The sequence below is a fragment of the Triturus cristatus genome, chromosome 8 (genome assembly GCF_964204655.1).
Source record: "Triturus cristatus chromosome 8, aTriCri1.1, whole genome shotgun sequence".
Lineage (NCBI taxonomy): Eukaryota > Metazoa > Chordata > Amphibia > Caudata > Salamandridae > Triturus > Triturus cristatus.
Window position 1 is genome coordinate 356006140 of NC_140591.1, and position 24752 is coordinate 356030891.

Genomic DNA, 24752 nt, shown 5'->3' on the forward strand with positions numbered 1-24752 from the left:
GCCTGGACACTAGTTTAGGTCATTTTTCAGGGGGCATCTCTAAGATGCACTGTGTGTGCATTTTTCATTAAAACCCACACTTGCATCAGTGTGGGTTTAATGTGCTGAGAAGTTTGATACCAAACTTATCAGTTTTCAGTGTAGCAATTATGGTGCTGTGGAGTTCGTAATGACAAACTCCCAGCACTTATACTCTTCATGGCAGCACTGCACTTACAATGTCTATGAATGGACTTAGATACTGTAGGGGTACAGGGCTCATGTACCTGTACCCACACCACTGGTATAGTACACCCAGCTAGAGGGGTGACTGATCCATGCCAGATCAGTGGGTTGAAGGCATGGCACACAGGGATGTGTGTAAAAGTGGGGAAAACTGATTAACTTAGACTCAAAATGGAATAAATTATACGTGGAAATTTGAAGCAGGATGATGCATTCTTTTTCCAGTGCAACTGGGAGTGGAGCATAATTTATGTTCCCCACTTTTACATTGAATCGTTTGTGTCAAACGGGCAAGGCACTGCCCAGTTCACACACGCATCTCTAATGATGAACGTTTAAGCTGGATTAAAGTGAAATAATACAGTGTGCACACCACCTCTTTCAATGACACAGGGATGTGTGCCATGTTTGCTCTTCACTTTGTTCTGCACCAAGACACGCAGCCTGCGAAGGCAGTGTATGTGTGGAATGGTACAGGGCCTCTTAAGGGTGGCACAATAAGTCTTGCAGCCCTTAGAGGTCTTCCCTGGTCACCTGTGGTACCATTTGCCACGGGCTGACCTGTGGCGAGAGATGCCAATTGGGTTTGGGTTTGTTTTTGGGAAAGAACACAGGCCCTGGGAACCTGATTGGCAGGGACCCAGGGCACATCAAGTCAAAAGTGCATCAGTAGTATGGCAAAAAGTGTGGGGGGGGTACTGCAGCAGAAACCCAGCTTCTCACATTCGCCACAAACTGCAGGCGGAGGAGAATTATGGAAAGTATCCATATCCAGTTTGGTACCTGCAGCATATTCAAGGTGTCTGGTAGTAGATATAGTATCCACCAAACTAATTGTTACCAAAGTTCTGTAACTTTTCTCTATAAGCATTTTAACATCTGGATAATTGTTAGGCAGCCACACAATGAACGCTACATTGCTTTTCTTAACCTCAATCCCTGAATGTTTAATCAGGGCAGCATTCTTAGCTTTTCCAAGGTATATGCTTGCTCTCTTGAACCTATATTGTCACATTGCCTTGCATTAACTTTTCTTGGCATGGTAAGCTTTTGTCTGTGTTTAGGATGGAGCAAGACATTCCCATCCAAAGTTTGTGTGTGTAGTTAATTTAGTGCTTATTCTTCTTATATCTGCCCTTTTACCAATACTACCCCCCCATTTGCTGCTTTTACCATCTTATACATGGTGTTTTAAACTTGTAGCTTTTTTCATTAGAAATGTTGTATGCTCAACTTTGGTGTATTGTTTTAAGGTCAGACTGAATTGGTGAATATCTTAGGATGGAATTTTGTGGCTGTGTTTTGCTACAGAAGCACTTCCAATTCATCACTATTATGCATCATGATTCAGCAACAAATTCATGTACATCCAACATTTCGTGTTATCAAGTTGGTGTCTCATGGGTTGATCAGAAACTTTAAAAAAAAATAAAGATTTTGTAGGCTACTATTTTCAGTGACAAAGTGCAAATATGACCATTTATTGATTCTATGCACCTGCTTTCTATGAGATATTTGTATGTTGTTCCAAAAGGTGAAACATGTAGCATATGTTGCTGGGTCTGGTTGCTCAGTGGACTAATGCGTCCACTGCAGGGGCCTGTGTTTGACCTCATGGTCACAGGTTCAATCCCAGCAGGTCCACTCAGCCCTACATCCATCTGAGATTGATAAAATGAGTACCATTGAGTTGGTTAACAATAAAAATCTGTTATTCAGTGCTAAGATGCCTACGGGTGAACGCACGCTTTACAAATACACGTTATATGTTATGCTGGTTTCTTGAAACACATGGTTTAATGTATGTATTATTCTTTATGCTCTTTAATTCACAGAAACTTTACACAGTTTGTGATGTAGCAATGAATATAATCATAGCCAAAAGCACAACGTATAGTTTGGAATCGCCAAAAGATCCTGTACTTCCAGCTCGGTTTTTCACTCAGCCAGACAAGGTAGGTCACAGTATTTGATGATTGAAAATCAGTCTACCTTCAAATTACTATTTTATATAAAAGTATTGCTATGTCAGAATGCCTTCCTGGCACGTTGTGTGATCCTTCTAAATACAACATACTTAAATCATCAGAGCTTTCTCTACTGGTAGCCTTATGCCTCTTAAGTTTTTAAATAGACTTTGCTTTGGTTGTCCTTTTTATTTGGGAAAATTATTTGTTTTAGATTGTTGCCATTTGTAAAGCGCCAGGTTACAGCCAACGGTGTGTCCCTGTGCTAAAAATCTGAACTTCTGACAAGGCGAAAAGACAAAACAGGGCCGAAGCCTAGACTAAAAAGGAACAGACTAATAGCAGACACATAAAACCTGAGTTAAGGTGCAAACAGCCAGGTTTTTAGTTATGTACGAAAGGTCCGTTCCACCGTTTCGGATCTTGGATTCAGAGGCGGAGTGTTCCATTTTTTAGCTGCAAGATAACTAAATGATCAAGCTCCCGACCTGGCTCTTTGAAATCTTGGTACTTTGACCAGGTGAGTCTCTAGATGTAAGATTACGTGTAGGAGTACAGGGAGTAATCATAGACCGAAGGTAACTAGGGCTCATATTCCGCCAACTTTTGTGTCAATAGCACATGGCCATATGATGATCCTCTTCTCCATGGGCAGACAGTGAAGGGTTGACAGGGTCTTAGAGGCAGAAGTTCTTCTCGGGAGGATGAGAACCAGATGCGCAGCTGTATTTTGAATGTGTAGGAGTTTAATTAGACTTCCTGTAGGTGCTCCTAAATATAAAATATTGCCATAATCTATTTGAGATGTAACCAGGGCATGAACAATCGTTTTTCTGGCCACTGCAGGTAATGGGTCAAGGAGTTTCCTTAAGTCTTTGAGAGTCCCAAAGCACTTACCAACTACTTTCCTGGTTTGATTTTCGAACTAAAGTTTTGAATCAAACCATACCCCAAGATTTTTAGTTTTTGAGTGAATTATGCCACTTAAAAGGGGTTCTCCGCCTCAATGAGTCATCTAGGTGCCAGTCTTGTGAGGGTATAGAAGTGGTAGGTTTTTAGAACTGGGGATGGAGGGTTAGACTGTAAGCATTAAGGGTAGAGAAATCCAAGGCACGCGATATGCTACAGAAAAGGTTCTTCTGCCTCTAGATTTAAGTTTGTACATTGGAATTGTCAGGAGTGAGTGTTCTTGGTTGTATAAGGAATTGTTGGGGATATATGGTCTTTCTTCGTTATTTAAAGAGGATTTTCCACAGAGCCTGCTTCTTCAGATACAAAAACAGATGCCTCAAAATCAACTTTAAGACAACTGAGTTGGTCTTTGCTAAGTGCAGAGGTAACCCTGTTTATTGAAATATTCAAGAAGTCGAGGGTCCCTAAGAGCTCAACTATAGCTGGCTCCCTTCATAGCAAGGCATAACCTCTCATTTTGTATTCACAAAAAAAGCCACTTTTAACTTTGACCTCAAAGGGGAAACTCAAGTTCATATTAATAGTGAATGCTCTAGTAGATATAATACACTGCGAGAGAATTTTCCCTCAGTTACTCATTCACAGAATGTTTCCACCTCCTCCACCCTCACTGCCCCCCCCCCCCCCCCTCCCTGTTACTTTTACCTGGAACCCTTCTACCCTCGCCGAAGTAGTTGGTCTAATATGCGCTTTGAGGAACGAAGTTGCCAATTTGAAGGATAATTATTGGGTGTGGTGAACACTCTTAGCAAATTGTCACAGACTCGAAATCATTCGCTGCAGTTGCCTTATAGAGAACAGACTCTATCTACCCCACAGATATTACGGGATATGAAGAGTCTACCATCTGCTTATCAAGAAAATGTTTTGTCTCATCGTGTAGAGCCCTCAAGTGATCAATGTAATCCCAACAGCTCTGGCCGCTGCTCTGATAGCAGAGTTGTTCATTTTCTATCTTCATGTCACTAGTCTAAGCCTTCCCTTGTATGCTGGAGAATGCCCCAGCACCATTCAGCCACCCTATTTCTCTAAGGTCAAGAGGTGCAGCTTATTGTAATCGTAATTATGATCACTTGGACCCCCCTTGGAACAGCCTCTGCCAGTAGGATGCAGAGAAGCCTTTACCCCAGAGTGGGTCATTCTGTACTCATGGTAAAAGTCCCGAAGATATTGCCAGGCTCCAATGAAGGTAGTGATTCATTGAAAAACAAGACCCTACATTGGATCATGCACACTAGATATTGCTACTTGATTGTCTATTCAGGCATTGTGTATGCAAACCACCTTTTAGGCCCTGTTGGAACTTGGGACTCGATTGAATTGAAATTAGCCACCTCCGAACTGGCTGAAGGTTTAATCTCATTAGATCAACCTACCTCTCTCCCAAATGGATCTGAAATTTGTTTTAAGTTAAGGTCCTTGGAAGTTGGGCTGCTCGAGACCACGGATAGGTGTGCTGTTCGAGGCATGTGGGCTGCTGAATTCATATCTGTGCATAGATCGCCGCCTAGTGTTGGGTCCGGATCTTTGCACGTTGTTGTCCTGGAAGAGTCTTCGAAGTATCACGAGATAGGTGACTCCTCCCCTGGACCACAGTGCGCATGGGCATCCTCTCCATCCTTAGATTGTTTTTTTCCGCCATTGGGTTCGGATGTGCTTATCTTAGCTCAAGTTAGGAAAATTCAGTTTAAGGCCAAAAGGCCTTTAGTTTTCGTCGGTACTGTTCCCGTTCGGTATCGACTGCTTTCTTGATTAGTTTAGAAACTTCTTCCAGCCTTTCGGATCCGTTTGATCCGAACATCGAACTTACATCGACGATGGAATCGAGGACCCCATTCAAACGGTGTCCTTTATGCCACGCCAAATACCCACACATCGACGTCCACCCGGTATGCAACAAATGTCTCTCACCGGGTCACGACGAATCGAAATGTATGGCCTGTGCCCGATTCCGATCGAAGAAGACTCTCCGGAATCGACGGGCGGCGAGATTAGAAGCGCAGCAATTGGCGCCTGCCCCGGCCAACATCTTCAGCACCGAGGACGAGGATGTAGAGAGCGTGGAAGAAGTAAACTCCAGCCCCGCTTCCGAACACGATTCCCGATCGGAAGACGACGATGAAGTGCTTTATCACAGGGAAGAAGCCGTCGACGAGGTAGGAGACTACAATGAGGCCTTTGGGGCCGAAGAAGATAGCTCTAGCGAAGAGCCAGGCCCACCCGTCGATACGGAGGCTGTCAAAGTGCGTCATTCTACGGCTCAGGTCGAGGGATCGCCTCCGGGCCTTACCCGAGATCAATCCCAAAGTTCTTCGGCCCCGCCTTCGGGCCCGGCCTCGAACATCCCGCACGAGCCATTATTACCAAAGACGACTGGATTCCCTTCAACGAAACCGAAACCAATCGTTCCACCAGTTCCACCGAAACCAAAAGTGAAACTGGCCGTGATCGGCTCGAAGACCTCCACTCCTTCGACGCCAGCAAAGGCCGTCGGCTCCGAACGCACTAAGAGGGATTTCGGCGCCGAACTCGCTGCAGCGGATATCGGTACCGACCCGAGAAAAAAGGCCCTCGGTCCCACAAAAGCGCCTCGTCCCCTGGCACCGAAACAGTCGGCCCCGGCCACCAAAATCAAAATGGCCGCTCCACCTGAGTCCACATCGAAGACGGCGGCACACGCCAAGTCATCGACTCCAACGACCGTTGAAACCTGTCTTACAACCGATGACCCTGTGGCTCCGAAGCAGTCGACGCCTACCTCCACGGTACCGACCGGCACCAAAGAACCTTCGGCGTTCTCAGTGCGACAAGTCGCGGCGTCGTTGCAACGCATCAGGGAACGGGCAGCCCTCCGATCCACGTCGGGCCCCGACACAAACAAGGCTCCAAAGGCACCCTCGGCGCCAACCAACATCACTTTTGGTTTGCCGCCATCCACGGCGCCGAAGATGTTCGAGATCCGAACACGTGTCCGCCAGACACAGTCCCCATCTACTGGACACACACATTCTGAGCCTTCACAGCCACAATTCATCGACACCGACACTGGCAGACTGATGCTCCGCAAACGGAGGATCACGCCAGAGCAGGGCTTGGACTCCTACAGAATACCTCTAAAGCGCAAATTGCCAACAGAGTCGGAACCAGTTCTGTATGAACGCTTGCAAACCTCCTATCAGGATCCCCAGTCCTTTTCTCCTACGCCTTCCGAAACGGACGCAGTGGAGGACTACATGGGCGATGATACCACCTACCCTGGGGATGTCGATCCTGATGAGCAGCAGAACCCAGATCAGGCATGGGATGACCCTACAGACCAGGGTACCGCGCCAGATACCCAGGACACTCAGCTTTACAGCGCCAAAACATCTCCCACAGAGGACACTGCTGCCTTCAATGCCCTCATAGAACGTGCTGCCGCCAATCGTGGAGTACAACTCCACTCTGACACTATTGAGGAAGACTTCTTAGTAGACACTTTCGCCTCCTCCGAGAGAACTGTCAAAACTTTGCCCATGTTGAAAGGTGTTCTCAAACCTGCAAAGGACATTTTCAAAGAAACAACCAGGGCACGGGTGCTCAACCCCAGGATTGAAAAAAAGTACAAGCCTGCGCCCGGAGATCCTATGTACATTAGAGGTCAGCTACCTCTGGACTCCATGGTAGTTGCTAACACTCGCAAACGAGCCCATTCGCAAACAATGCTCCTCCCCCAGACAAGGAGTCCAAGGTGCTGGAGACCTCAGGCAAAAGAATTGCAGCTCAAGCAGCAAACATCTGGCGCATTGCCAATACACAGGCCCTCCTGGCCCGCTATGATCGTTCACACTACGACACGCTAGAATCGCTACTCCAGCATCTGCCAGATGAATACAAAGAGGCAGCGGAGCTCCTCATCAGAGAGGGACAACTCCTTACCAACGCATCCATTAAGTGCGCACTGGATGCTGCCGACACAGCGGCCAGGGCAATTAACACCAGCGTCATGTTACGACGACACGCTTGGTTAAGAATCTCAGGATTCAAACCAGAGATCCAAAACAACATCCTGAATCAGCCAGTCAACCCAGACTACTTATTCGGCCCAGAAGTTGACACTACCTTAGAAAAAATAAAAAAAGACACTGACACTGCGAAGTCAATGGGGGCTCTGCAGACGCAGCAATTTTGTGGTGGCTCCTTTCGTCGTCCCGGGAATAGAGGAGCTGCTAGAGGCCAGGGGTCACAGCAGCAATACACTAAAGGGGGCACACAGAGTACCTATGATAAAACCAACAGAGGTGGATATCGTGGCTCCAGCACCAAGGGCAGGGGACGTGGTTACGGCAACACCAGGTCCTCCCCCAAAAACAAACAGTGACTCCCTCTCCCTTCCCCCCGACCACATAACACCTGTCGGGGGGAGACTTCAGCGGTTCCTGTCCACGTGGAAAACCATCACCACAGACAGGTGGGTCAGGGACATTATCCAACACGGTTACTGTCTCGAATTAACCTCCACTCCTCCCAACATACCCCCAAAGCACCGTCCTATGTCCGTAGAGCACTTAGCATTATTGCAGCAGGAAGTGCTAAGTATGCTGCAAAAACGTGCAATAGAGGTCGTGCCCGTCAACCAGCAGGGGACAGGGGTGTACTCTCTGTACTTCTTAATCCCGAAAAAGGACGGGTCACTCAGACCTATACTAGACCTGAGACCCCTCAACCACTACATTCTCTCAGAGCATTTCCATATGCTCACCCTACAGCAGGTTCTCCCGCTGCTCAGCCAGGGAGACTTCCTAGCCACACTAGACCTCAAAGATGCCTACTTCCACATACCCATACACCCATCACACAGGAAATATCTCAGGTTCACTATTCAGGGACAGCACTATCAATTCAAAGTCCTCCCCTTCGGTGTGACAACAGCACCCAGGGTTTTCACCAAGTGCCTAGCTACAGTGGCTGCACATCTAAGGAGACAACACATTCACGTCTACCCTTACCTGGACGACTGGCTTGTTCAAGCAAAGTCAGCCCAGCAATGCGCGAGCCACATGTCCCTCACCTTTCACCTTCTTCACAGTCTGGGATTCTCACTAAATTACCCAAAATCACATCTCCAACCCGCACACGTACGACAGTACCTGGGCGCGACCATAAACACTCTGGCAGCCACAGCTCAGCCAAATTTAGTGAGGATCAACAGCATTCAATTGCTGATCTCAAAGTTCAAACCTCAACACTCCCTTCCAGCGCGAGTGTTCATGCAGTTGATAGGCATGATGGCCTCCTGCATTTTCATAGTCCCGCACGCGAGACTACATATGCGCACGCTTCAGGAGTGCTTGGCACGTCAATGGAATCAGGCTCACGGGCAATTAAAAGACCTAGTGTTGGTGAGCGGTCGGGCATACAACTCTCTGCATTGGTGGAATCCACAAAACCTTTGCAAGGGCCGACCGTTCCAAGAGCCTGTTCCACAAATAATACTGACGGCGGACGCCTCTCTCCAGGGATGGGGAGCTCATGTACTCAATTACACAGTGCAGGGACTGTGGACGACACAACAAAAGAAGATGCACATCAACCTTCTGGAACTGATGGCAATCTTCCTAGCCATGAAGGCATTCAAAGAACACTTGTGCAACAAAGTCGTGTTGATCCGGACGGACAACATGACTGCCATGTACTACATACAGAAGCAGGGAGGAACACACTCTCCACAGTTGTCTCATCTGGCTCAGAGCATGTGGAAGTGGGCCATTCAGAGGAACATTCCTCATGGCGGAACACCTCCCCGGCAAGGACAACCAGATGGCGGATCTGCTCAGCAGACACAGCCACCAGATGCACGAGTGGGAGCTACATCCATCAGTACTCCAACCGTACTTCCAGCAGTGGGGTCAACCAGAGATAGACCTTTTCGCCACAAACGAAAACGCAAAATGCCAAAGCTTTGCCGCCAGGTTCCCACATCCACAGTCGCAGGGCAATGCGATATGGATGAACTGGTCCGGCAGATTTGCGTACGCTTTTCCCCCAGCGCCGTTAATACCGCTGGTGGCACGCAAACTGCGACAGCACTCACTGACACTCATCCTAGTTGCTCCCACATGGGCGCGCCAACCATGGTACACCACCTTTCTAGAACTTTCCGTGGTGCCGCATCAAAGGCTGCGGATCAAACCCGCGCTTTTAACGCAGAACCATGGCGAAATTCAGCACCCAGATCCGCAACAGCTGAACCTGGCAATCTGGCTCCTGAAGTCTTAGAGTTTGGCTACCTAAACCTGCCACCTGACTGCATGGAGATCATCAAGGAGGCCAGGAGACCCACTACCAGAGCTTGCTATGCGGCTAAATGGAACAGGTTTGTCATTTACTGCAACAACAATGACATTAACCCGCTAGACGCATCCATTCAAAACATAATCTGTTATCTCTTACACCTATACCGATGCAATCTGGCATACACCTCAATACGTATCCATTTAACTGCAATAGCAGCCTATCTCCAAAACAGGCAGCACCTCTCTTTATTCAGAGTGCATGCCATCAAAGCCTTCTTGGAGGGACTTAAACGAGTAATCCCCCCAAGAAACCTACCAGCACTGGTGTGGAACCTCAACTTGGTCCTCACCAGACTGATGGGTCCACCCTTCGAGCCTCTCCACTCATGTGAGATTCAATTCCTCACCTGGAAAGTAGCTTTCCTAGTAGCGATCACTTCGTTAAGAAGAGTTAGTGAACTCCAGGCACTAACCATTCAAGAGCCATTCATACAGGTTCACGCAAACAGGGTCGTACTACGTACCAACCCCAAATTCATGCCTAAAGTAATATCGCAGTTCCACATGAATCAAACTATTGAACTGCCGGTTTTCTTTCAAAATCCACAAAATGTCGCTGAGAGAATGCTCCATACACTAGATGTAAAAAGGGCCCTCATGTACTATATAGACAGAACTAAAAACTTTAGGAAGACAAAACAACTTTTCGTTGCCTTCTCTCCACAACACAAGGGCAATGCCATTTCCAAATCAGGCATAGCCAGATGGATCGTTAAATGTATTCAAATTTGCTATCAAAAGGCTAAACGCACATTAACGATTCCCCCACGAGCCCACTCAACACGAAAGTTAGGGGCATCCATGGCTTTCCTGGGAAACATTCATTTACAGGAAATATGTAGAGCAGCCACATGGTCCACTATACATACATTTACCAAACACTACTGTGTAGATGTACACTCAAAACAGCAGGCAGCTGTAGGATAGGCTGTTCTCAAAACTCTTTTTCAGACTGCTGCAGCTGGCACTGGTAGCCGCCGCTAATAGGAGGTACTGCTATGTATTCTATGCACAGATATGAATTCAGCAGCCCACATGCCTCGAACTGAATATGCTACTTACCAGTATGCATCTGTTCTTGGCATGTAGGGCTGCTGACATTCATATCGCCCACCCTCCTCCCCGGCGCCTGTAGCAGCTGCAGCTCTCAGAATTACTGTATAGTATGGTCATCACTTACTGTATCTACTCCATCACTGCCACAATGGCGAAAAACAATCTAAGGATGGAGAGGATGCCCATGCGCACTGTGGTCCAGGGGAGGAGTCCCCTATCTCGTGATACTTCGAAGACTCTTCCAGGACAACAACGTGCAAACATCCGGACCCAACACTAGGTGGCGATCTATGCACAGATATGTCAGCAGCCCTACATGCCAAGAACAGATGCATACTGGTAAGTAGCATATTCAAATTCTATCATGAATAGGATTGAAGCTGGACAGAAGTATGCTGCCAACTCTGCCCATTCCCAGGAAAGTAGTTTCACAGAGTTCGACCAACTGCAAATTTCATCTGTTTTCCCATTTGTTACAAACCCCCAACCGACTTGTTCAGATGCAAGTGATAATCAGTTGATATCTGTTTTGCGGCAGCATGTTTCATTTCCAGGTAGGAAGAGGGACCTAACAAATGTATATATGACAAGTGTCAACAACTCCATTGCAACTAGTCCTTTGATGTCATCGAACATCCTCTTGAATACAAAATAAAATGCCCAAAATTCTGATTCCTCCTTGCATCTAGTTAACTGGAACATTGCAGGTATTCGATCCAAATTTGGAGAGTATGATTGGGGTTTATTTGTAGAAAAGTTTAATTTCCGACTTGGGCCCTTGCAAAAATCCAGATGTAGGGATTTATAACATATAGCATCAAAGCTAAGCTGTCGAAAGTAGGCAGACCATCGGGAGGGCTTATTATATGGACCGAAGTGTCACTTGATATTTCTAATAAGATCATTGACCCCGATTCCCTATAACATCTAGTACTTGGTATGTCTCCCAAGTCAGGGATTCCATAACTGTTGATTTACATCTACAACTTGTGATCTCCTTTTAATAAAATCTCCCAGACTTTAGGAGCTTTGAATGCTCGTCTAGTAGATCTAAGTTGTAGTCACTGTAATTATTGCCAGTGACTTTAGCACTTGTTTTGACCCATATGTGTCTTTGTTGGAGTTGACTAGGGATGTAGAGGAATGTTGTGGAATCCCTTCTTATTCTGGCCTGAGGAAAGTACCTAGAATGAGCTCTTCTACCCTACAGATTGTAGATTTAGTGGTTTTTCATGGCCTGAGAGCGTGTAATGGTCGATCTGTCTTGGACAACAGTACCGAAACAACTTTTGAGAGGAGAAGTTGTAAAAGTAATATTGATTTTATTTTAATGGATGTTCGGATTTGGGCATGAAATGTAGATATGGTAGTCATTGATCGCCAAATGGTGATCATTTCCCTATTACACTTGATTGGAAATGGTCGCTGACAAAGGGACTTGGTGTGTCCAGCGTCCTTTCAAGTATCTAACCTTACTGTGCTGACTAATAAGCAAACTGTGAAATGGGAGGTTATATCTAAATCTGAAAGGGTCATAAGAGAGATTTATATAATTGTCTCCTATGAATTGCATATTTTTGAAAATCAAGCTCAGGCTCCTTTACAGATTATGAAGCTCCATTAAAATATTTCCCCAAAGCTAGGGAAACTGTTGGTGAAAGATGTTAATTAGTGCAAAGTTCCCCAAAACTCGAAAGTGAATGAATGGTTTAACAACTTCTGTAAAAATGCAAAGAAGGGTTTGGTGAATGCGTTAAAGAAGGAATAGAGATTATCGAAACAAGAAGGAAATACGCTAGGGCTGCTAAGATTAGCTAAGCCTAGTGGGAGGTTAGAATTTGAAAAGATTTTTTGGATGCGACAAGGATATTAGGCGTTTTTGGCACTGGTTACGCATAATGGACGTAAAGACTTTGTGACTTGCTGTCTCAACACACTTGAAATGCCTGAGAATGCCTTTATAAAGTCTCTTTTGAGACTTCCCACTAGTGCCCCAACAGTCTAAATCTCAGATCAATCACAGACATTGCTGTTTTAAGACCCATTCTATATTGGATTCAGCTTTGGTCAACTGAGGCTCTGATAGGGGTTGTTTTAGACAATTATTAGATGGGCAGTCAGTCATCACAATTCCCTGGCTTTTACACCTGAAAACCTAACTAGATTTGAGTGAATATTGGCTCCATCCCATTGCAATATCACAAGGTACCCGTGAAAAGCTAGAAATCGTGCTCTTGGAATTTTGTCTTAGGAGCCAAAATATCCGCTGTTTCCTCGGCAGTCTTATAGATCTGTATTTCTCTTTTAAATATACACCTGAGTTTGAGCAATTTATGAATTATGTTTATAATCCATCTGCACAAGCACTTTTTATCTAAAATTTAGTAAAGGGATCCTACCTTTGGCTTCCTTTTCCTGTTCTTGAAACAAAAAAGCTAATTCATCCAACTGTTGTGCTATGGGTTGCCAGGTAGTTGAATATGATAAACGTACAATTTTTTTGTAGTGTTTTTGCAAAGCAGTGTTCATACTGGATTATTCCCCTTTGTCGTCTCCTTGGTGTTAGTGATCATTATAATGCCTTGAGAGTGTGCAAGACATGCACCAGAGAATGTATTGTTTTCTCAATCTCTAATTATTTGTCTTCAGTATAGCACATTGGGCTGAAGGCATTAGACCCAAAGGAATCCAGATGTAAGGTTACTTTCTGTCATGTAAACATATTGTGGTGTTTGATTTGATTTATAAAAATTAGTCTGGGTCGTTTTGAAATACTGTTAAGTCTTATCTATGCTCATTTGGAATCCATGTCTTGGAATTTGTGGGCAATTGTTTTTTTAGGTCTCGCGACCTGCGTTGCACTACGCAGCAGTGCCTGCGCAGGCAAGAGTCCTTTTGTCCAGGTTTTGAAAATCGACCTGGAAAATGCACACGCTTGTGCGTGTGATTTTACCTTTGCGGCCTGCTATTGACCTCTCCGTGCGTGTTCTTTTGTCAAATAGACACCAATAGGCCAGAGGCGGGCGCATAGCTCCGCCCCTGGGCTATTGGTGTCTATTACGCGCATTTCCTGACATATGGTTTCAATTATCGTGCCCAGACACGGGCTCGATAATTGAAAGCATATGGGCGCGCGCGCGCACCACTCACGGCTCTGTTTTTCATCAAGGCTTTCGGTTTCGCGATCGCATGTTCTTATACAGCACTGGCTACTACCGAAAAAACTTATTTCTCACTTGTTTATGTCTATTTTAAGCACGGGATGAATACGTAACTTGCTCAGAATCACAGGATGTTGAACGTGCGCCGGGACTCTAACCCGATTCTCCTATTCCAAGTACAAACTCGCCTCATAAAGGTTGGGATGAGTTGGGAGGATGAGGATGAGGATGAAATGTGTGAAATCGTGAGGCAGAACGCGAGCGTGACAGAAATTCACCGTGGAAACCAGCCACATCAAACACGCGGCTCCAGAGCGGAACGAGGCCGGGCCTGGCAGCAGGCCACGGAAAATGGCGACCGCTGATTTCAAGCGCCTTATAGGTTTTGCTGCAGAGAATAATCCCCGGAATTATCAGGCGTGTGTTAGACTAAATACTTAAAGTGGGCAGGTAATGGGATTCCCTTGATCCCAGGCAGCGGGGAGAAGCAGGCGAGCACGTCACAACCGGGAGAGCGAAGGGCTCTGGATAGGGTGACCGACCTGGCTCAGGGCCGGAGTGGCCGTAGGGGCAGGGCTTTAAGTGGGAGAAAAACCAGCATTAAAAATGCAATAGGTCTCGCCTTTGATTAAGTTAAAGCCATTTGCTTTGCTATACAATACCATTAGCAAAGCAATTGGCTTTAACTTAATCAAACCTATTGCATTTTTTTTAACCAGCGCAGACAGCAGCAGCAGGTTTGTTTACTTTACTTGATCCTTCTCACTTCATCTGAAACATTTGTCATGCTAATGTAGCATCAGGATGTAGATGTGGCAGGGAGCTGAACCCAGAGCGGGGCAGCAATTTAGAGCATTACAGCTCTGGGGGCATTCACAGCAGGCTGCATGCAAGGCGAGGGGTCACCATGCATAGGACCTCTTGCAAGCAGCCAGCCTTGCTGACAACATGGACAAAGGTACTTTTTCATTCTCCTAACTCCTCCCCCTTCTATGCATGTGTGTACGGGATTTCTGCTGTTATATTCATTAAGTATTATTTTAAACTCTAGCCTCTTTCTAATATCCTTAAATAGCTGCTCATTCTAACCTGGAATTCCAGGACGTGGTCTCTCCTATTCTAATCACCAATTTCCCCCCCCCCCCGCCCCCCCCCCCCCCCCCCCCCCCCTCTGCTGATTTCATTTGGGTAAACTTAGTCAGCTGTAACAAGCTGAAGCCAGCACTGTGCACTCGACCACACCACAGACAGGCTAAGTGTAGTTTCTGTAGGTTAAAGCAGGCTCATTGACTGCATCTTTTTCTGTTCAACAAACTAAAGGCACACAAAAAGTAAGTGTGAAAAAGCTGTTGCTCATAGCAGTGAGCAATTTTTTTCTTTCTTCTAAAAGTTAAAAGCCAAGAAATTACACTTTCACAGATATAGTGAACTTTTTCGCTTTGTCACGCGCACAATATAAATCATGACTTTTAGGGTGATTTACATCGCAGATATGCTTAAGGCCAAGCAGACTTTGCATAAAACAGCGAACGTTCTTTTCCTTTTAAAATGCTACTTTGCACAGAAGAAACTGCAAAATGTGAAGAACATTTTATTGGCAGGATAAAATACGCAAATCTCGTTACTGTGCTCTGGGACTACTGCTTAACTCCCACAGCAGTTGTCATACCTTTACCCCAACATGTCTCCCTCCTGCAGCAAATATTTAAAAACAGCACTGTATTTCCTCATCCAAGGATGTAAGACACAGGATGGCGTTTCAATATGAATGTCGAAATGCTTTAGTTTTTGTCTTTAACAGTTAGTTAGCCTTTATTTGTCTCTTTCGTGGTGTTCACCATTATCTTCACAAGAACTATGCAATGTTTTTACCCCTTGCCTACATTTCAGTTCACCACAAATATTTTCTTCGAATTTATCTTGTAGAACACATTGGAAAAGAATCATATGATATTTTGCCACTGGTTTCAGTTAAGCGATTGCCGGTTTTATTGAGTTAACTCGGGAAGCTGAGGAAAAAACCCACAAGGAGATTGAGCGGGTGGGAGGCGAGTGGCAAAACCTGGGGGAGGCAGGGGGGTGGGACTGTGGTAATGCTCGCAGTGGGCACGTACACTTGCATGCACCACAGCATCCACCCTTCTATGCACATGTCAAGCATAGGGTGCTTTGGATTCAAGAGGTGGGCGAGCCAACAAATTAGGGAGAGCCGTGCTGAGGGACTGGCTTGGCTCTAATAGTCTGTGCACGAGCCGAGCCATGAAAATGTTTGCACATGAACTGTGTAACCAACACCATATAAAAATATGATGAAGACTCGAATTTTAAAAAGTGAGCGTTTTTATCTTAGTACATCAGATCATATCACTGCATTGGGAGGCAAGTATTAAAAGCTTTTAAGCATGAACCAAAACATATTCATGCCCCCCCCTTACTTTACCATGATCACAATTCCATCAGTGAGTTAAGAGACAAGTCAGTTGTCATTGAGCACCCTGTATGTGGCCTAGATTCTTACATGGAGCAACATTATAGTCTAAGTCAGACACAAGAAACGCACTTCTATAGCACACACCAGACCTCACATATTTCAAGGTGCTCTCACATGCAATAAAGACAGGCATTTGCAATGCAATAGATCTCGCATTTGCGCCTGTTTTACTGCCAGCCTTGCTTCTCGTGAGCAAGGACTACAAATACAAAGTGCGCGTTTAGACACTGCATTCAGGTTTTCAAAACACATAAATAAGACATTGTCATTTACAATGTCAATAGCTCAAACTCTCGTAAATGCGAGACCTATTGCATTGCAAATGCTTGTTATTCATACTAATTGTATCACACTATATGAAAGAGACAGTTAGTTATGTATTCCTTACCTTAGACTTACCACCAGGCGTCAGACTGGATCTGGAGAATTTTTCCTTAGCAGTAACCTTGCCTGTCGGTAGGTGGTGTCTGTCAACTCCGCGTCCGTCGTCGTGGTCGCCGGGATGACATTGCGGTGCCTACTTAGATGCTGCCCTTCGGGCTCATGTCAGTTATTTCTTTTTCCACGCCAGCCAAGCGCAGATCCGGAGAAGCTACCCCTTTAGTCACTTTTTGACTAAGCTTTTCTTTTTTTGACTTTTTGTGGAATACTTTTCGAGGCTTCGACTCCTGGTGCGCGAGGGATATCCCATCGTCAGACAGTCTTCAAACCCAGCGAGGCCTGTCACAAACTGATGTCTGTAACGGACCCGCACCTCATGTGCCTTTGGTGTCTGGAACGCGACCACGACCCGAAGTCGTGCTCCGATTGCCGGGCCATGAATCCAGAGTCTTTGCGGGAGCGGTCCCGAGAGCTCCAGAAGGCCCAGTAGTCGGCTCCGTGTCGCTCCTGGTCTCGTTCGAGGGGAAGGTCTCGAGACCGCTCGCGGAGCCATCACACCTCGTCCAGGTCTTCGAAGTCCTCTGGTAAGTCGAAGCACAAGTGCTCATCACCTTCTCCCTGTCGGTCGGCTGACGCGACACGGGATTCGGAGCGTCGTTGCATGAAGGCTCCGTCTTTTGGTGCCTTCTTCATGGATATGTCCGCGAGCTGGGGAGTCCCCTGCCCAACTTGGTGCATTTTACGAAGTCCTCATCCGTGTCTTTGGGCAGCCCGACTGCGCTGGTGTGCCTTCGGGCCCGTGGTGCCTTTGATACCAGCGGCTCCGGGCCCGGTGCCAAAAGGCCCCCGCAGATCCAGGCCTGGATCCGGATTGACACCAGTCGACCTTCCCCAGCGCCGATCCCGGCGATGACAGAGTCGGCTGTGCCCCCGCCGACGCCGTCCCCTTTCTCACACCCAAGACTGACCCAGAGCCAGACCGGAGGAAGGAGCGTCTTACGCTGTGGTGGTGCGAAAGGCAGCCAAGGCCTTGGGCCTGGAGCTCCCTTCAGTGGCAGTCAGGACTAACCTCCTGACAAAGGTGCATCAGCCTGCGGCAATCTCATCTGAACCTCTTTTGCCCTTCAACGAAGTCCTTTCCCGCTGCCATCGCCCGGCTCAGGGCAACCCAGTTTTCCTCACTCAACATCCTTCCCCCGAAAGCTTGGTGGTCCAAGACTCTTCTTCCAATGGCGCATTCCCTTCTGCTCCCCCGGACAGGGAATCCAAGAAGCTGGATTATCTTGGGAAGCGCATGTTCTTTTCTTCCAGCTTGGTACTGCGGTCCGTGAATACTGCGTGCCTCTTGGGCCGATACTCCCATAATATCTGGGATACGGTCACGCAAGTGCTGCCTCAGTGCCCGGAGGAAGCCATTCTCTCCCAGGCAGTGGCGGATGGGAGAACCGCAGCCAAATTCACGATAAGATGTGGATTGAATACCACCGACTAACTGGGCACAACGATTGCCACGTCGGTAGCCTTTAGGCGCCACGCCTGCTTGAGGACGTCTGGCTTTTCGGGGGGGGGGATGTCCAGTCAACTTTGCTGGATGGCTGTCGCCTGAAGTCTTCTGGCGATAAGCGTTAGTTCTTACATAAAACTTACAGGATTAGGGGGAGCCATTTAATTTAAAAGTGTCTTCAGGTTCCTCGGATGTCACCTTTATCTGAAAGAGACAATTAGCTATAGATTCCTTACCTATAGAATTACTCCCAGGTGTCAGACTGGTTCCGGAGAATTTTTTCATCAGCTGTTCCCCTGCACGTCAAAAGATGGCATTGGTCTTTCCGCGTTCATAGTTAGCGTCGTGGTCGCCGGGATGACGTTGCGGTAGCTACTAGGATGCCACCCGCACGCGCTGACGTCAGTTTTCTTTTTCCGCGCCAGCCAGCGCAGATCTGGAGAGAGCGGTACCTCAAGTCACTTTTTGACTGACTTTTTTGCAACTTTTGTCGACAGTTTTTGAGTCTGACTCCTGGTGCATGCAGGGATGTCCAGACGTCCTCGGCCCGGCTTCAAGGCTTGTGATACCTGTCCCAAGCTGATGTCAGTTACAGACCCGCACTGCGTGTGCCTATGGTGCCTGGAGCGCGACCATGATCCCAAGTCATGCTGGGACTGCCGGAGCATGAATCTGAAGTCTTTGCGGGAGCGGTCCCGATAGCTTCTCGAGGCCGGGCTGTCTGCTCCGCGATGTTCGATGTCCCAGTTGCATGGGAGTCGAGGGACCGGTCGCGAAGTCACCACCACTCGTCCTTGAAGTCTTTGCACTCCTCAGGTAAGTCGAAGCACAAGAAGAAGTCGAAGAAGCATCGTCTATCTTCGACTTCGCCCCGTCCGTCGGCCGACGCGATGAGGGATACTGACGATGCCTGCTCCATGTGCAGAGCCTGTAGGGTCGACTCAGAGTTTCCCTCCCTTTCCGGGAGCCAGAACAACTCCTGCCCAGCTTCAGAGTTTCTAGGAAGCGATGCATGCCATCTATGGGCAGCCCGACTCCGCCGGCATGCCATCGGGCCCCACGGATTCAGCTGGGAGCCCTGGGCCTTCGGTGGCTCCGGCCCCAGCACCACAGGGTGTCCTTGGATCCAGGCCTGGATCCGGATCAGTGCGGGTAGACCTTGTAATGTAATGTAATGTAAATTGAAATTTATAAAGCGCTGACTGTCACTCCGTGAGGAGTATCCTGGCGCTGAGGAATTTGAGGTAAGAGGGGGTCCTGGACGTACTCATTCATGGCCATGTAAAGCCTCCCCTTCGCCGATTCCACAAGCACCATGTCCGCAGTCGACGCAAGTTGTGTCCCCAGCCGGCGTCGACCCCGGCCTCCACCCTGATTTGGACACAGAGCCGGACCGATGCCGGATCCGGTGCTGAGTGGTACTTTTGAACCTCTGCTCTACCCTGGTGTTCCTGACAGGCCAGATTGGCAACCAGAGGAGGATGAGGAGGACTGGGAGGAGTCGGTAGACCCTTTAGCTGACCAGTTGGAGGAACCGGACTGGGGAGAGGATTTGGGGACACCAGTGGTCTGGATACCTCCCCAGACCGTGGCATGCTGTCTCCTCCTACCGTGGCTACGGAGGAGGGTGCTTCAAACGCAGTGGTGTTGCTTAGGGTGGCTGAGGCCCTCAACCTCGAGCTACCTACGGTGGCGGTCAGGACGAATCTCCTGACGGAGGTGCTTCAACCGGCAGCGGCCTCTTAGGAGCCCCTGCTGCCTTTCAATGAAGCCCTTACTGACATCGTTTTGGGCAACTGGTCCAGGCCTAACACGGGGGCTCCTGTGGATAGGCTGATTGCCCGACGCCACCGACAGGCTCCGGGCGACCCCTCTTTCCTCTCCCAACACCCCACCCCATAGAGCTTGGTGGTCCAAACCTCTACTTCCAAAGCCACATTCCCTAACACAGCACCTGATAGGGAATCTAAAAAGCTGGACCATCTTGGGAAGAAGGTGTTTTCTTCCTCCAGCTTGGGACTGCGGTCGGTAAACACCGCATGTCTTTTGGGCCGTTACACCCACTCTTTGTGGGGTACGGTAGCGCAGGTGCTGCCACAATGCCCGGAGGCGGCCCAGGCCGTGCAGTCGCAGAGGGGAGAGACGCAGTCAAGTTTACCATCAGGTGTGGACTGGACACCGCCGACTCACTAGGCAGGCCAATTTCAATGTCTGTAGACCTTCGATGCTACGCCTGGCTGAGCTCGACTGGTTTTTCTGGGGATGTCTAGGCTACCTTGCTGGATATACCGTTTGATGGCCGTCGTCTGTTTGGCGACAAAGCAGACCATGCGCTAGAGCTCTTCAAGGACTCCAGGGCTACGGCCAAGTCCTTGGGCCTCTCTACCCGCCCTGCGCAGTCTGCTTTTCGCCCATTTCGTGGCTACGGAAGGGGTGTTCCGCCCTCCCCCGGGCCACAGGCTGCCGCAAGCTGTCCTGCCCCCGCACGGCCGAGGACGTGTGACCCACCGCTAGCGAGTGGGCCAGTCCACCTGCGCCCCTTCTGTTGCAGCCTCCAAACCCTCCTAGTCCGACCTTTCAGGGCCACCAATCGCCAGTGGGCAGTAGTATTCGCCATCACCTCCCCCACTGGCGCTCCATCACGTCGGACAGGTGTGTTTTGCAGATAGTCCCAAGGGACTACTCCCTCCCCTTCGAGACTACCCCTCCATCCATGCCACCTAAGTACCATCGCATGTTGGAGGATCACTTGGCCCTTCTCCAACAGGAAGTTACGGCTCTCTTGGCCAAGGGAGCCATCGAGCACGTTCCTGCCCCAGAAGTAGGTTGTGATTGTTATTCCCACTGCTTTCTGGTGCCCAAGAAGGACAAGGGCCCGCATCCTACCTTGGATCTGCGGAACGTCTACCGCTTCCTCCAGAAGGAGAAGTTCAAAATGTTGACCCCCTCTCTCAAGTCCTGTCTGCTCTTGACCCTGGAGACTGAATGGTCGCGTTGGACTTGGAGGACACTCATTTTCACATCCCCGTCCTGCAGGCCCATCGGCGTTGGCTACGGTTGACGGTAGCCACGAGCACTTTCAGTTTACTGTGCTCCCATTTGGCCTTATTAGCACCCCCCGGGTGTTCACGAAAGTGATGGTGGTGGTCGCAGCTCATCTGCGCAGATCAGGGGTTCCAGTCTTCCCCTATCTCGACGACTGGCTGTTGAAGGCAGGCTCGCCCCAGGATGTCGTCTCCCACCTCCAGATTTCGACCGACCTCCTGCATTCGCTGGAGTTCACCATCAACGTGCCGAAGTCACACCTGATTGCCTCTCAGAAGCTCCTTTTCATCGGAGCTGTTCTAGACACAGCGCAGTTTCGGGCTTATCATCCCGAGCCGCGAGTCCAGGATATTCGGGCTATGATTCCGATCTTTCAACCTTTATCCCAGAATGACCCAAGGTTACTGGGCCTCATGGCCTCCTGCATCCTGCTGGTGGACTATGCCAGGTGGCATATGCGGGCTATGCAGTGAGACCTGACGTTCCAGTGGACACAGCATCAGGGAAATCTTTCAGATTGTGTCCAGATCTCAGAGGGCACTGCACATCAATTGCAGTGGTGGCTAACAAACCAGGATTGGGTCAACAGCAGGTCCCTCTCCCTTCCCCAGCCATAGTTCACAGTGGTGACAGATGCACCACTTCTGGGGTGAGGAGGCCACATGAGAGAGGCGGAGATAAGAGGCCTCTGGTCTCCGGCGGAGTTCGGGCTCCACATCAACCTTGTGGCGCTTCAAGCGATCCGTCTTGCACTGAAGGCATTCCTTCCTTCTGTCAAGGGAGAGGATGTAGCCTTATGGCTAGAGCGGTCACCCTCGAAGCTGGTGAACCGGGTTTGAGTCTCGACAATAACGCTCAACATCCTGTGATTCTGGGCAAATCACTTAATCTCCCAGTGCCTAAATGAATGTGTCCTTCTGTAACGAAACTCGTGCTCATGTAAAGAGCTGTGATACCTGATGTCTCGGATCTAGTTCGCACAATATAAAACTCTTAAAATAAAAAAGAGAGAGAGAGAGTAATGCAGGAGTTCACGGACAACACCACCGCCGTGTGGTACTGCAACAAGCAAGGTGGGATGGGTTTGTGGACCCTATATCAGGAGGCACTTCATCTCTGGAAGTGGCTGGAACATCAGGGCATGTCCTTGGTGGTTCAACACCTGGCAGGTTCTCTGAATGCCAGGGTGGATGAACCCAGCTGCCAGTGATTGATGGATCACGAATGGCGTCTTCACTCGGAGGTGGTGCAAGGTCTCTTTCAGTGGTGGGGAGAGCCTTGGTTAGATCTATTTGCCACCGAAGAGAACGCAAAATGTCAGCTGTTCTGCGCATTGTAATTTCCAAGGTGACGCTTTTCGTCGCAAGTGGAGTTGCGGTTTTCTATACCCCTTTCCGCCTATACCACTTCTACCCAGAGTGCTGAAGAAGTTCAAGCGCAACCGGACCCAAGTCATTCTTGTGGCCCCGGACTGGGCACGAAGAGTCTGGTATCCCGAGCTCTTGCACATAGCCATCTAGCCTCTGAACAGACTGCCACTTCGGGAAGACCTTCTGTCGCAGCAGCAGGGGACGGTTCTTCACCTGAACTTGTCCAGCCTCCACCTCCTTGTGTGGAGATTGAGCTGCGACAGCTGACAGCTTTCGACCTTCCTCCTGAAGTCTGTAACGTTATCTTGGCAGCCAGGCGTCCCTCTACCAAAACGTTATACTCCTGTAGATGGAAAAAGTTTGTGGCATTGTGCGCAGCAAAGACTCTGGATCCTCTTTCTGCTCCCCTTTCAGAGCTTCTCCTCTTCATTCTTTCTTTGGTCCAGCAGGGCTCTGCTCTGGCACTCCAAAAGGCTATATTTCGGACTTTCTTCCGCTTCCTGACCAGCCTTCTCTTTTCAAGTCCTCTATTGTAAATCGCTTCCTTAAGGGCATTACTCACTTGTATCCTCCAATTCCTTTCGTAATGCCTCAGTGGGACTTGAACCTGATTCTGACCTATCTTATGTGCGTTCCTTTAGAGCCACTACATAACTGTCCTCTCAGACTTCTGACCATTAAAACTGCCTTTCTGGTCGCTATCACCTCTACTTGCAGGGTGAGTGAGCTTCATGCTCTTTCCTCAAAACCTCCTTTTATGGCTGTTGATCCGGACAAAGTTGTCCTTCGCACTCGGCCTTCTTTCCTTCCCAAAGTGGTTACCTCTAAGAGGCCTAGATTAGTTATGGATACCCCACTGCCCCACCCATCCTCCGCGTTCTGCGAACTGACTTCTAGGGTAAGGGACTCCCCTTCAGGGCCCTAGGTTTTTGCACCAGTGGTCAGTGTCTTGCATGGCTCTGCGCTTCTGGCGTGGAATGTCTGGTAAAGAACTGATGTCACCATGCAGGGGTGGCATCTAAGTAGATACCGCAACGTCATTCCCGCGACCACGACGCCAACGACTAACCCGAAGTCGACAGATGCCACCTACCAATACGCAGGGTTACTGCTGAAGAAAAACTCTCCGGATTCAGTCTGGCGTCTGCTGGTAATTCTAAGGTGAGGAATCCATAACTAATCTAGGTCTCTTACAGATATATCGTTACCAAAGGTAAGTAACTTGTTCATCTGTAGGAGACATAGGTTAGTTATAGATTCCTTACCGCCTCACCCATCCTCACTGCTCTGCGAACTGACTTCTAGGGATTGGGACTCCCTTACAGGGCCGTAGTTGTGGCGCATTAGTGGTCAGTGTCTTTCATGGCTCTGCTTTTTTGGCATGGAAAGTCATGTCAGAAATGAAGTCAGCGCGCAGGAGTAGGAACCGCAACTCCATCCTGGTGAACACGATGCCAACGACTGATGCAGAGACGACCAATGCCACCGAGGCAGGGGTACTGCTAAGAAAAACTTCTCCGAATCGAGTGACGCCTGGGGGGAATACTAAGGTAAGGAATCTATAACTAACCTATGTCTCTTACAGATACATTGTTACCAAAGCTAAGTAACTGTATGGAGGTTTTTGTATGCCTTATTGAAATTACATTGAATGACTTGTGTTCCTTTTTGACAAATATGTATGTTTTTATGCTATTTTTTAAAGAAATGTTTTATGTTGTTCCTTTTATGGTTCTATGAGGCGAAATAAAGGAAAATTATGATGATGAAAAGTCAAGTGTGTTTGGCTAAATAGATAATATAAATCAAATGCTTCTGAAGTGCTGAATTCATTATTTCTCACAGATTCCTTCTTAAACAGTTTCCTTATATGAAACCTTACCAGTCACCAGACTGGATCGAAAAATTGTTATGCAGTAGAAGGACACTGATACCAGCTGCCATGCAGTGACATCGGGAGAGGAGCCATGAGGGCACCTATATGACTCAATTTGGGATGTATAATAATTCTTTGCGTTCTGGTGTAAGTTCCTTTTTTATCCAGAATCAGAAGCGCAACCAATAAGTTGTGCAGGTCTTACATGAAACAGTTTTTGACCACCCCATGCACCAAAGACCTCTAGAAATCATTTGACACCATGTTTTGTGATTTGTCTGCTCGTGTGCATCCGAGACCATCTTGTAAATAGGAGCACAGGTGATGGAGGCTTGCATTGAAGACCAATCATAACTGAAAGTCCTTCCA

The 24752-nt window shown here is 48.1% G+C and overlaps 1 protein-coding gene across 2 annotated transcripts in view; it reads left to right on the top strand.

Moving 5' to 3' along the window:
- Window positions 1-24752, top strand: part of PDS5B (PDS5 cohesin associated factor B) — an 802561-nt gene that overhangs the window by 610027 nt on the left and 167782 nt on the right. For both annotated transcript variants that reach the window (XM_085621687.1, XM_085621686.1), the window contains exon 28: window positions 2061-2180. In XM_085621687.1, coding sequence (XP_085477813.1) covers window positions 2061-2180 — 120 coding nt within the window. The remainder of the gene's footprint in view (window positions 1-2060; window positions 2181-24752) is intronic.